The sequence below is a fragment of the Balaenoptera acutorostrata genome, chromosome 2 (genome assembly GCF_949987535.1).
Source record: "Balaenoptera acutorostrata chromosome 2, mBalAcu1.1, whole genome shotgun sequence".
NCBI classification, from domain to species: Eukaryota; Metazoa; Chordata; class Mammalia; order Artiodactyla; family Balaenopteridae; genus Balaenoptera; species Balaenoptera acutorostrata.
In genome coordinates this window covers 58,747,041-58,760,237 of record NC_080065.1, presented here as the reverse complement: position 1 = coordinate 58,760,237, position 13,197 = coordinate 58,747,041, and the positions used below count along the sequence as shown (strand labels likewise).

The window sequence follows — 13,197 nt, the reverse complement described above, 5'->3', positions numbered from 1 at the left end:
GTAAATTGCCTTAAGGTGAATAGGTTGATTTTATGAGGCTTTTGGACAATGAAGTTTGAGAAGGTTTATGATTATCAGGATTTGTACACATGATCACAATCAAAACAGTAAAATAAACCAAAGAACAAGATTTTCTTAACACCCCTAAAAACATAATAACTTAAAATTTCTGGTCAAATGTTATTCCTATGCTATATTCATTTTGATCTCTTATTTTCCATTTTATACTGTGACATTTTTTTCTGAACACAGGTTACATAATCTTTTGTGTTAACTCCCTAGTCTTTTTTTTTTTTTTTAAATTAATTAATTTATTTATTTATTTTTGGCTGTGTTGGGTCTTCGTTTCTGTGCTAGGGCTTTCTCTAGCTGCGGCAAGCGGGGGCCACTCTTCATCGCGGTGCACGGGCCTCTCACCATCGCGGCCTCTCTCGTTGCGGAGCACAAGCTCCAGACGCGCAGGCCCAGCAGTTGTGGCTCACGGGCCTAGCCGCTCCGCGGCATGTGGGATCCTCCCAGACCAGGGCTCGAACCCGCGTCCCCTGCATTGGCAGGCAGATTCTCAACCACTGTGCCACCAGGGAAGCCCACTCCCTAGTCTTAATACCACAAAGTCATCTGTTTTACCATGGCTGTATTTTTATTGTTTAGAGTACGATACGCTTATTGAGCCAGTTATTCTCCAGTCACTTTGTGAATGCAAAAACACTGAGAGAATGAAAAACAAATAATGGAGTCATTATTTCACTGATCCTTATCCAATTCCAGGAAAATTATTTCCAGAAAGCTGCAATTCTGCCGGATATATTCTTTCCACGTTTAAACAGAAACTGAAAGAGAAGTGAAATTATGGTAAACCTATGATTGTTCACTGGACATTGTGTACTTTTAATAGTTCAGCACTGTAATGCTTGATAATTTGATTATTTGAGTAAATTAATAGGCTAACATTTAAAAATGTATACTTTAATAAGTATAAAGTATATAAACAATCAGGTAAGCTTGTGGAGAAGCTGACCAAGATACATAAATTAGGAGATACAAGTGTCCATCTAAATTTTCTATACTTCTTTTTTTTTTTTTTTTACAGAAATTTTATTAAAGTTGTTTAATGTACAATTTCTCATTTGTCATTCTGGAAGTCCTTCATTGTAAAGACTCTTCTTTGTCTGATTAAACAAACAGCAGCCACATTGTCAGGGATTATTCTGGACCTCCACGCTGAAAAGGAAGAAATAAAGCAATAAGATTAGGTGCTTCATTTACAAAGAAATGTTTTCATGGCCACTATACAAATTTGAAACATTTTAAGCCAATGATCTTTAGGTTTTAAAAACAATTTCAGATTTTTCATAGCTTTTGGGCACTCCTATCAATGTTATAAAGAATTTCAGATCTGAAGGGGACTCAAGGTTGATGTAGATCAATGGTCCTCAAATTTCTTGGTCCTTTACAGTCTAAAAAATCAATGAGGGGGCTTCCCTGGAGGCGCAGTGGTTAAGAATCTGCCTGCCGATGCAGGGGACACAGGTCCGAGCCCTGGTCCGGGAAGATCACACATGCTGCAAAGCAACTAAGCCCATGCGCCACGACTGCTCAGCCTGTGCTCTAGAGCCCGCAAGCCACAACTACGGAGTCCATGCGCCACAACTACTGAAGCCTGCACGCCTAGAGCCCGTGCTCCGCAACAAGAGAAGCCACCGCAATGAGAAGCCCACGCACCGCAACAAAGAGTAGCCCCCGCTCGCCGCAACTAGAGAAAGCCCGTGCACAGCAATGAAGACCCAACGCAGCCAAAAATAAATTTAAAAAAAATTAATGAGGACCCTAAAGCGCTTTTTTCCATGGGGTGTATGTATTTTGCTATTTACCATACTATACTTCTACACATATATTCCTTCATGCACATTTACTGAGGGCTCGAACATCGTTTATTTCTCATAGTCCAGGCCTACATGACCATCCCTGTCTTAGCTATGGACACACCTTGACAAGACAATGGGAAGAACATGGAAATCAGCAATATGAAACTCCAAAGCCAATAACGTTAAGGTGTTTTCCACAGTATTGGGATAAAGAGCAACAACGTACTTGGATAAATTCAATTTCTTCTTGAGATACAGGTTTCCTTCTGTACTTCTGAGGTAAAGTTTTTATTATCTCTGCAGTGTCTGGTGGGCCCTGATGCATCAGCCAGTCTGGCGATTTACTTCCCTTAGAATGCTGTGAAATTGAAGAAGAGTGAGATGGTAGTCCTGCTGATCTCAGAACTTCTGACACTGAAATTAAAAAAAAAAAAAAATAGAGGAATTGTTCAGTGTCTTAAAATACTATTTTGAATTATCTATCATTAAATAATCAAGTTATTCTTAAAATGATAAGTATTACAATCCAAGAGCTAAGTATTATAGAGTAACTTAGTTGGGTAGCTATATATAGTTTCATAATATAGTTTCATAAAGTTCTTTTTAAAGCAAATGAGGTAGTTTTAAGTGAATGAATTACTAAATTGAAGAATAAGTTCATAAAATAATGAAATTTCTAGGTAGTGGAGTTCAACCCGTATGGATAACTTACATTACTTAAATTTTGTCATATGGCAGAGATTACAGGTAATACCATACAATGGAGAATAAGAAAGTTGGTAAATGCAGATGAGATTTGTTTTCTCCATACTTGTTTGTCACCTATATCTTAATTTTTCAAGAGTTACAATAAGTTAAAAATATCCATACAAAATTTGTTAAAATTCTCCCTGAATTAAAGGTCAAGTATCTTATAATTAAAGACAGTGACAGAGCAGTAAGAGAAAAACAGAACTTGTTCAGAATCTTCAGTTACTTTAATAGGCAATGATTGCTAAGTTCTAAGGCAATCCAAGAAATATTTACTGCCTGAATGAACAGATAAATCAGTGAATGAAAGAAAAGAAGGTTAGCTGGGAGAGAAATATAGGAATGGTGGTTATTCATTATAATCTCTGCAAATATAAGCATGGGAGATTCTTCTGAAGGACAGAAGGTGGAACAAAAATTCCCATATATAAACACAGTATCATTAAAAATTCAGAAATATCTACTGTCAAGTCACTACTTTTTTACAAGGAGGTAATAGAAAGTTAGTTAATGCAACCTAACGTACCATTGTGATCTACGCTACCATTGTCTACCTGATTCTAAAATAAGAAATATTGTGTATAATAGAATATTCATGTATAAATCTGCATGTACATATTTTTTTAGTATAAATAAACTACAGCTTACCATGGGGTTTAGGATTGTCTCTTCTGTCAGGGAACCTTATTAATGGAGTATGTGGCTTGACTACCTAAAGGAAAAATAAAATGCATGAAAAAGAAATGAAGCACTAAAATAGCCTCATTTACTACATAAGAAATAATCTAATGAACCCTACAAGCAGATGCCTTTGTTAAATAACTGAGTACCTGACAGCAACTTTAAATTTTACTATTTTAAATTTTACTCTTTCCCAACAAGGATAGCTAGTCTATGAACTATTATCTTATCTGATATTCATAAGAACTTTGTACTTTATACATCACAAGATATTTTACTGTACTGCCTACTGACCTCAAAACAACCCTATAAGGTGACAAGGATTTTATGTTGCATGAGTTCTAAATCACCCTGCTGATTGGTAAGAACTGGAAGTTTCCTGACTTGTACTGAGTGTTGTTTCTCTACTATGTTAATACCTAGTGGTTTAGAATAGGATAAGAAGCATACTGAAAATTAGGTAATCAAAAAAATACTTTTTCTGACTACAAAAGTAACACATGTTCTGTGTAAAAAATCTGGAAAAAACACAGAAAAGCACAAAGAAGAAAACACCATCTATAAGCCAAAACCCACATAAAACAGATTTAAACATTTGATAGCCCTTGACTTCAGCCTTTTTCTATACCCATAGAAATACATGTATTTAGAACACTGTTTTTAATAAGATATTTGAAGAGTATTAATGTTTTATCCCTAAAATTCCAGTTAATGCTACAGAGGAGCTTAAGCAGAACTTTCAGTATGAAATCTGAATATATATAAAATGCTGAGACTCTAATAAACAGAGCACTATTTTTTACTAACGTAATCTATAAGTTGCTGTGTTACTAGTGAAACAGGTGTGTGTTTATCTGCAATATATTTGTATATATGTACTACACATTACACACTTTATATGAGTACAGAAGCAAATAGGCTTGTAGGGATGGGTCTGAAAACTAACCACCATAATTCTGCTGCTGTGAGAAAATGCTGGAAGATAGTTGTCTCCCTAAGCATAAAAGCATGTTCACATCTTTCGTGTTAAAAAACAAACCTTCTCACTCCATCTACTACCTGTTTCTTTTCATAGCCAGGCTTCTTGAAAGAGTGTTCTTTCCTTCCTATAGTCCTAAGCTTTTCAGGATAAACTTCAAACTCGCATTTGGCACACAAAGGCCCATCATGATCAGGCCTCTCCCTACCTCTCTAGCCTCATTCCCCACCACTGTACCTTTCACTCCAGGTATTCTGAAGTACTTTTCATTTCCCTAACTCCTCATACCATTTCCATCCCCATTCAATCTACAGCTTGTGTGCTCTGCCACGAAATCTCTCCCAGGTCCCACCCCGCTTCCATGCCTCCACTTTCATCTGACTGCTTATCTTTGAAAACAGCTCAACTGTCACTCCTCTCTAAGAAGATTCCCGATTCCTAAATCTGATTTAAAAACTCCTCCTGTGTTTCCACAGCAACCTGAACATCTTAAGAATATTGTGTAGAGGACAGTAAATGAGCCAATGATTACAGGAGAGCAAAGCTCCTGGAAAGGCAGAGATGGAAAATTAAGTACTTCTGCAGCAGTAGTCAGTACGTAGTAAATGCTCAGCAAACATTTGACAAATGAGTGAATAGACCATTTGTAAGTAAGGGCTAAATGTATAGGTATGTAAGTATGTATATACACACTTAAACAAATGTACATACACCAGAGAGAAAGAAGCCATTTCAACATTGCTTTTGTACACCTAAAAATATGGTAATATGCCCACATAGATTAAATTCCCACAGTTTGGTATCCTCCCTTTTTAAGAGAAAATTTTAAAAATACATAAAAGTAGACAGAGTAGTAAAATAAACCCTGATAAACACATCACACAATTTCAACAGTAATCAATCTTATTTCATCAACCCTTCCCCCATTAAACAAATCCCAGTCATCTCATCTCATCTGTTAATACCATCTACATGTATCACTAACAGAAAAGGATTTTGGTTAAACCATAATCCCAATACTTTTCCCACACTTAACAAAAATAATTCTTTAATATCATCTATTATTTAGCTATGCTCAAATTTTCCTATCTCAAAATTGTCTTTTTAAAACTCTAAATGTAAATACAAAGAGAAACAAGTCTGTCAATTAGTTGAGCAGCTTATAACTAAGGAAAAAAAAGCTAATCCAAATAACTTTCATAGTGCTTGGACTATATACCTTCAGTCTAAAGACAAAAAGAAATACAAAGAAATCTTTAACTTTTTACTTAGTAGGTTGGTTGTATAGATATAGCTATACATTTTGTATATATTGTAGGACTAAGCAAATGAGTATATACATATATTGATGGTTGGGGAAGGCAGGGATTTCCCTGTGAGAGAAAGAAAATACAAATATGGGATGAGGGAAGGCAAGGAAGAATACTGTAGTGTTAAGACTGGAATTTGAGGGAATCAGTAGGAAGTCATGATAAATGCCATGAGTTTATTCAACCAGCCCCCTGTTAATTTGGGTTGTTAATTTGAGTCGTTTCCAATCTTCTTCCAGTTCTCATATACCACTGGGCACCCCCCCACTCACCCTACCCCCCCAGCCTTCCTCACTATGGACATCTCCCACCAGAGTATTCTATTTGTTACAAATGATGAAACTATATTAACATGTCATTATCACCTAAAGTTTTACATTAGAGTTCATTCTTGGTGTCGTACATTCTAAGGGTTTTGACAAATGTACAATGACATATTCACTATTATAGCATCTTCTGTGTTCTGCCTACTCATCCCTTCATTCCCCAATCTCTGGCAACCACTGATCTGTTTACTGTCTCCATAGTTTTGCCTTTTCCAGAACGTCATGCAGATGGAATCATACAGCATGTAGCCTTTTCAGATTGGCTTCTTTCATTTAGTAAGATGCATGTATGTTTCTTCCATGTTTTTTCCTGGCTTGGTAGCTTATTTCTTTTTGAACTAACATTACAAATTATATTTGTATAATATACAAATATATAATTATATAATAATATAATATTACAATAATATAATATTGTATTGAATAATATTACATTGTTTGGATGTACCACAGTTTATTTATCCATTCACCTACTGAAAGACATCTTGGTTGTTTCCAAGTTTTGGCAATTATAAATGAAGCTGCTATAAACATCCATGTGCAGGTTTTTGTTTGGACATAAGTTTTCAATTCATTTGGGTAAAAGTGTGATTGTTCAACCATATGGTAAAAGCATGTTTAGTTGTGTAAGAAACTGCCAAACTGCCTTCCGAAGTGGCTGTAGCACTTTGCATTCTCAACAGCAGTGAATGAGAGTTCCCATTGCTCCACTTCCTTGTCAGCATTTGGTGGTGTCAGTATTCTGGGTTTCAGCCATTCTAATAGGTATATAGAGGTGTCTTACTGTTGTTTTAATTTGAAATTAATTCCCTAATGACTATGATGTTGAACATCTTTTCATATGATTGACATCTGTATATCTTCTTTGATGAGGTGTTTGTTCAGCTCATTTGCCCATTTCTTAGTCAGGCTGTTTTTACTGTTGACTTTCTTTTTTTTTTTTTTATAAATTTATTTATTATTTTTGGCTGTGTTGGGCCCTTGTTGCTGTGAGTGGGCTTCCTCTAGTTGCAGGTGAGCGTGGGCTCCTCATTGCGGTGGCTTCTCTTGTTGTGGAGCATGTGCTCTAGGGAGTATGAGCTTCAGTAGTTGTGGTTCGTGGGCTCTAGAGTGCAGGCTCAGTAGCTGTGGTGCACGGGCTTAGCTCCTCCATGGCATATGGGATCTTCCCAGACCAGGGCTTGAACCCGTGTCCCCTGCATTGGCATGCGGATTCTTAACCACTGTGCCACCAGGCAATTTTTTTTTTTTTTTTTTAGAAAGTGTATTTTTATAGCTACTTTATTTATTTATTTCTTTATTTTTGGCTGTGTTGGGTCTTCGGTTCGTGCGAGGGCTTTCTCTAGTTACGGCAAGTGGGGGCCACTCTTCATCGCGGTGCAGGGACCGCTCTTCATCGCGGTGCGCGGGCCTCTCACTATCGCGGCCCCTCCCGTTGTGGGGCACAGGCTCCAGACGCGCAGGCTCAGTAGTTGTGGCTCACGGGCCCAGCTGCTCCGTGGCATGTGGGATCTTCCCAGACCAGGGCTCGAACCCGTGTCCCCTGCATTAGCAGGCAGATTCTCAACCACTGCGCCACCAGGGAAGCCCCCACCAGGCAACTTTTAAGAGTTCTTTATATATCTTGAATAACATCCTTTATTAGATACTCTTTTTGCAAATATTTTCTCCCAATCTGTGGCTTGTCTTCTCATTCTCTTCAGTGTCTTTTGCAGACCAAAAGTTTTTAATTTTAATGACATCCAGTTTATCAATTATTTCTTTCATGGATTGTGCATTTGGTGTTGTATTTAAAAAGTCACTGCCAAACCCAAGATCGTCTAAGTTTTCTTCTCTGTTATCTTCTAGAAGTTTTATAGTTTTCCACTTTACATAAAGGCCTATGATCCATTCTGAGTTAATTTTTGTGAAGGGTATAAGGTCTGTGTCTAGATTCATGTTTTGCAAGTGGATGTCTAGTTGTTCCAGCACCATTTATTGAAAAGACTATCTTTTCTCTATTGTATTGCCTTTGCTTCTTTGTCAAAGATCAGTTGACTATCCTGTTATTTCTACCTTTCTAAGTCTCTTAGTTTTAGCTGTGCCTCATATATAGCATAGCACTGAATATTCATTTGTTCGCCAATCTGAGAATACTTTTAAAAGGGCAGTTAGACCATTTAAATTTATAGATATAACTCACAAGTTTGGTGTATTTTCTGTCATATCATTATATGATTATTTAAATATAAAGTCTTTTGTCATATGATCTTTTTCTTTGCTTTCATTTGTGGGGTTTGTTGTTTTGTTTTTTGGTATTTGGAAAGATTTGTACTTTTGTATAATGTTTATGTTATGTTGCCACCTTTAGATAATACTCTTAGTTGCCCATTTCTGAGATACTATCTATTGGTTCACTATTATGAGAAAGAATGAAAGGAGTTGATGGTAATCTCTTCTCTGCCTTCCCTCCCCATCTTTTACTACCATTTAATAACCAGAGGCAATTAGCAAGTTTATTCTACCTTCTGTATACTCTTCCCCTTATTCCCTCCATTTTAAAAGTTTTATTAGATCTATACTGTCAAAAAAATAATATTACCAACAAGTCTTTCTCCCTTATCTGCATCATTTAGTCTTAGTTCTACAGTTAAATACATTCAGTGCTTATACCCAGTTCCTATATTAAAACAGCCACAAGTACAAATAAGTATTTCTTAGTTGTCTGAAGCTCATTCTCTGTGAGAGCTGTAAGAAGAGCTTCAGGGAACAATATTCCCTGAGTTATTAAAGGTTTAGAAGAGTTTGTGGCCTTTACACTTGAAGGTCAATGTAGCTAGATAAAGCTTTGGTTCACATTTTCTTTAACTACCTTAAATATGTTATCCACATGTTTTCCTTAATGAAGTATTATTGTTGAAAACTCTGATAACTTCCATTCTCTTTTAAGTGCTTGATCTTGTCACTTGGATCACCAAATAATTTTTTCTTTAAAATTTAATGACTTTACTAGAATATACTCATTAATCAAACATACTGGATCAAATCTCTCAACTACAAGGTATAACTTTAAGTCTTCTTTTGTATCAGGAAAGTTTTATTAAATTATAGGTTTTGAGACTTGGTCAACTCTATCTACTTTCACTTTTTCAGAGACTACTTATTATACAAAAGTTGCTTCGTCTTGTCTTTATCTACTTCTATGATTTTCTCTGAATCCCTTTCATCTTTTTTCATTATCAGTGATTTCTTTTGGAAACTATTATTCTATTAAGGAATCCACTTCTATGATTCATGAAGCCCAGGCAGAGTTAACAGTGACGAGTTCTGGAGGTAACACTCCACTCTGGACTTTCTGGTTATAACCACCATCTCCTCTCTCTACCTCAACTGAAAACTGAGCCTCATGAGGCCTCAATCCCTGTCCTACTATTCCTGGAAGATGCCAAAGCCAACTATGTAAGAGGCTTTTTTACAGGAGAAGACAACTCTTGTCTTCCCAGAAGACAAACCCTCTACTTTGCTTTATGAGGCAGATAGCAACCCCAAACCATGGACAGGTTGGGACCTGCGTAGGCCTCATTCATTATCTGTGACTTTAAAAAAAAATAATTTTTCTCCTTTCCTCCACTATTTCCTTTAGAAAAACTTCCAAGTTGCCTATTGACCTTTATATTCTTTCCAGTTTAGCATCTATTCCTGAAAGGTTCTTTTCTTTTACTCTTAATTCTTTTTTTAAAAAATAAATTTATTTATTTTATTTATTTATTTTTGGCTGCTTTGGGTCTTCATTACTGCTCTTGTGAGCTTTCTCTAGTTGCGGCAAGCGGGGGCTACTCTTCGTTGCAGTGCATGGGCTTCTCACTGTGGTGGCTTCTCTTGTTGCAGAGCACGGGCTCTAGGCACACGGGCTTCAGTAGTTGCAGCACGCAGGTTCGGTGGTTGTGGTGCGCTGGCTCTAGAGCGCAGGCTCAGTAGTTGTGGCACATGGGCTCTGTTGCTCCATGGCATGTGGGATCTTCCCGGACCAGGGATCGAACCCGTGTCCCCTGCATTTGCAGGCGGATTCTCAACCACTGTGCCACCAGGGAAGCCCTACTCTTAATTCTTTACTGAGTTCAGAACTGTACCATCCCTAAACTCTTAATCTAAAATCTAAACTCAGCTACAACCTTTTAACTTACAACTCTCTTCTCTGTTATTTCCCACCATCAGTTCCAGCAAGCCCTTCATTTCCTTTATCGTTCCCTTTTCTCCCAGTCAATTGGTTCCATCCTGACTTTACTTCCTTTCTCATCTAGCCTAGAACCTACAGTCCATTCAAAAATCTCTTAGCACTCTCAACTGCCTTGCTGGAGGTTTATTTTCACCTCACCTGTAAAGCTCAAACCCTGAATTAATCCAACCACTTATCTTCTTCCCCTGTGTCTCATGCAGCCAAACAATTTCCTAAATGATTAACTATCTCCTTTCTACTATTGCATCATCCCAAACATATCAAATATATACTGCTTGGCATTTATTTTATTATTATTATTTTTAAATGAATTTATTTATTTATGCATTTATTTTTGGCTGCGTTGGGTCTTCGTTGCTGCAAGCGGGCTTTCTCTAGTTGTGTTGAGTGGGGGCTACTCTTCGTTGTGGTGCACAGGCTTCTCATTGCGGTGGCTTCTCTTGTTGTGCAGCACGGGCTCTAGGCGCACAGGCTTCAGTAGTTGTGGCACGCGGGCTCAGTAGTTGTGGCTCACGGGCTGTAGAGAGCAGGCTCAGTAGTTGTGGTGCACGGGCTCAGTTGCTCCGCAGCATGTGGGATCTCCCTGGACCAGGGCTTGAACCTGTGTCCCCTGCACTGGCAGGCGGATTCTTAGCCACTGCACCACCAGGGAAGCCCCTGCTTGGCATTTAGCAGGCATTTAATGAACACCTATAAATTACTCTTCTAAAATTACTTTTGAATACCCTGAGGTCCAGCCAAATCCCTCTACTTAATGGTGACACTATGCTTTGTGAATTCCTATCAGTTTGTGCCAGCCTGTTGAAATACTACTCCTTCTTCAAGACACCAATCAACAGCCAAGTTCCAAGCTCTGTGGAGGCACCATGTATTGTCTTGTTGGCACTGCAGTCTCAGCACTGAGTATAGGCCTGGCACAGAAGTACTCAATACATTTTGCTAATGTTAACATGTAATTATTACATAATGTCAGCACATACTGCTTTGTATTATGAACCTGAATACAAGTCTTTGCAGCTTTGTTAAAAGGAGACAGACCATTTCTTACTATATATCTCACAGCATCTTTTTTTTGTTGTTGCATATATCAATAGTAAGTTCTTTATTATTGCTGGGTACTGTTCCATTTTAACAAATCTACCACACCTTATCTTGCTAATGGACATTTGGATAATTTCTGGTTTAGGGGTTATTATTAATAAAGCAACTATGAACATTTTTATATAGTTTTTTAAATAGGTATATGCACTCATTTCTCTGGGATATAAACCTATGAGAAAAACTGCTTGGACACAGGGTAGGTATGTTTAACTAGTGTTAGAGGCCCACAAAAGTTTTCCAAAGTGACTGTACCATTTTATATTCCCACCAGCATTGTATGAGAGTTTCAGGTGCTTCATGTTCTCATCACCACTTGGTATTGTCAGTTTTTTAAAATAATTTTGGTGGGTGTGGTAGTACTTCCTGGTTTTAATTTGCATTTTCCTGGCAAGTAATGATGTTGAGTATCTTTTCAATGGCTTAGTGCTCATTTGAATATCTTGCTTTGTGCAATATCAAGTTTTTCTTACCCATTTAAAAAATTGGGCTATATATTATGGATATATATAATTATCTATTATGGATACCAGTCCTTTGTCGGATGTTCTGTCCTCACAGCATCTTTAACGCTGAATAACTACCCGTTGAATGAATAAGTGAGGATCATTCGTTGCAATGGGAGCAAAGACTGGGATCTAGGATTCTCTTTCAGAGCGAAATAACTTTAAGAAAAGGTCTTTTAAGAGATGTGCAAAGGGAAATGCACTTCTCGTGTCAAAGTTAAAAGTTAATTGTACAATAATACACTTTAAGAGTTGAAAAAAACTCGTGTAAAGCAACCACAAAAGTGGAGATTGTGGCCCATTATATACCAATTTTTTTTTTTATACCAATTTTACCTCTCCTATTTAAGCTAGAGATCACAGTTGGAGAAGCAAAAACAAAAGCTGTCAGGAGTTAGTAATTGATGTGTGGATTAACAATAAAGTTCCTCTAGCGCCAATCTAAATTCAGGGGAAAAAAGCTTAGGAAACCAACACTAAGACATATATTACAGATAAACTTAAATATGTATTTTTTCCATTCTCCCCCATCCAGCCTGTAACGAGACCCTGGTTGGTGGGGGAGAACCCGCCTCCGCGAGGACGGCGAGGACACAGCCCGCGGGGCCAGTTCTCTGGCCATTTCCAAGACCTTGAAGGGACGCCAGGTCAGACGCAGGGTTCGCTTCCTTTCACTCACCGCTACCGCCTTCCTTCCGATTGGCTGATCCGCGACAACACAGACAATACTGGTCGCTGATTGGCCAGGATATTGCCAGGACAGCCAAGCCTGCAGACTCCTAACAGGCTAACGAGGTCCCGGTGGAGGGCAGTCCAGGGACTTCGGAACAGCTATGTGCCTACCTGCCGAGATGCACTCCCGCGACCTGGCTCGAACCCTCAGCTGCGGTCCCCGGCTCACTGCCCGACCCAACGAGCTCAAGGTCCAATTCTCACATACACCCCGGGAAGCCGCTGCTGGCCCTACGCAGGGCCGTGGTCACCGCGCAGTCTCCACCACCGCCTTTCCTCCCCAGCGCCGGTGCTACAGTCAGCACCATCTCTACTGCCTACGGCGCGGAAAGGCAACCGAGTCTCCTTACCTGAACGACCCTGCTGGCAGACGCCATCTTGCTGCCCATCATGACCCCCGAGAGGGGCAGCTTCCGGGGCCCTAGCGAGCAGCGGCTATAACAGGAGTCCTGGGCGGCTGGGGGCGGGCTCTATCTGTGACGTCACGGAGGAGGAGCGGGCGCTCGGGAGAGACACTCCTCCACTGCGGAGCTAGCCCCACCCACTTGTGCGTGACACCGCCCCTCCTCTCTTCCTGCCTGGGAACTGACCCAGGTGTTTCCCATTGCTTCGTTTCGCAGACGAAGGTTTGTGGTATTGTATTTATTTTGTTCACCGGCCTGTGAGTGATCTGGGACCATTTCTTCTCCAGATAGCCAGTTTCCAGTTTCAGTGTAGTCCAAAATTTAATCTGA

The 13,197-nt window shown here is 39.0% G+C and overlaps 1 protein-coding gene across 2 annotated transcripts; it reads right to left on the bottom strand.

Moving 5' to 3' along the window:
• Positions 1-619: 619 nt before the first annotated feature.
• Positions 620-12,949, bottom strand: MRPS36 (mitochondrial ribosomal protein S36). 2 transcript variants are annotated; one of them, XR_450472.3, is made up of 5 exons: positions 12,814-12,949; positions 3,264-3,327; positions 2,092-2,279; positions 1,118-1,221; positions 620-830 (listed from the first exon to the last, which is right to left on the bottom strand). XR_450472.3 is itself a non-coding variant. In XM_007175986.3 (4 exons), exons 1-4 carry the CDS (start codon positions 12,853-12,855, stop codon positions 1,204-1,206), a joined length of 312 nt encoding a protein of 103 aa, XP_007176048.1. In that variant the 5' UTR covers positions 12,856-12,949; the 3' UTR covers positions 620-1,203. The 2 variants fall into 2 exon arrangements, 1 of the variants encoding a protein (XP_007176048.1); XM_007175986.3 differs by having other exon boundaries at positions 620-1,221.
• Between the last annotated feature and the right edge of the window lie 248 nt (positions 12,950-13,197).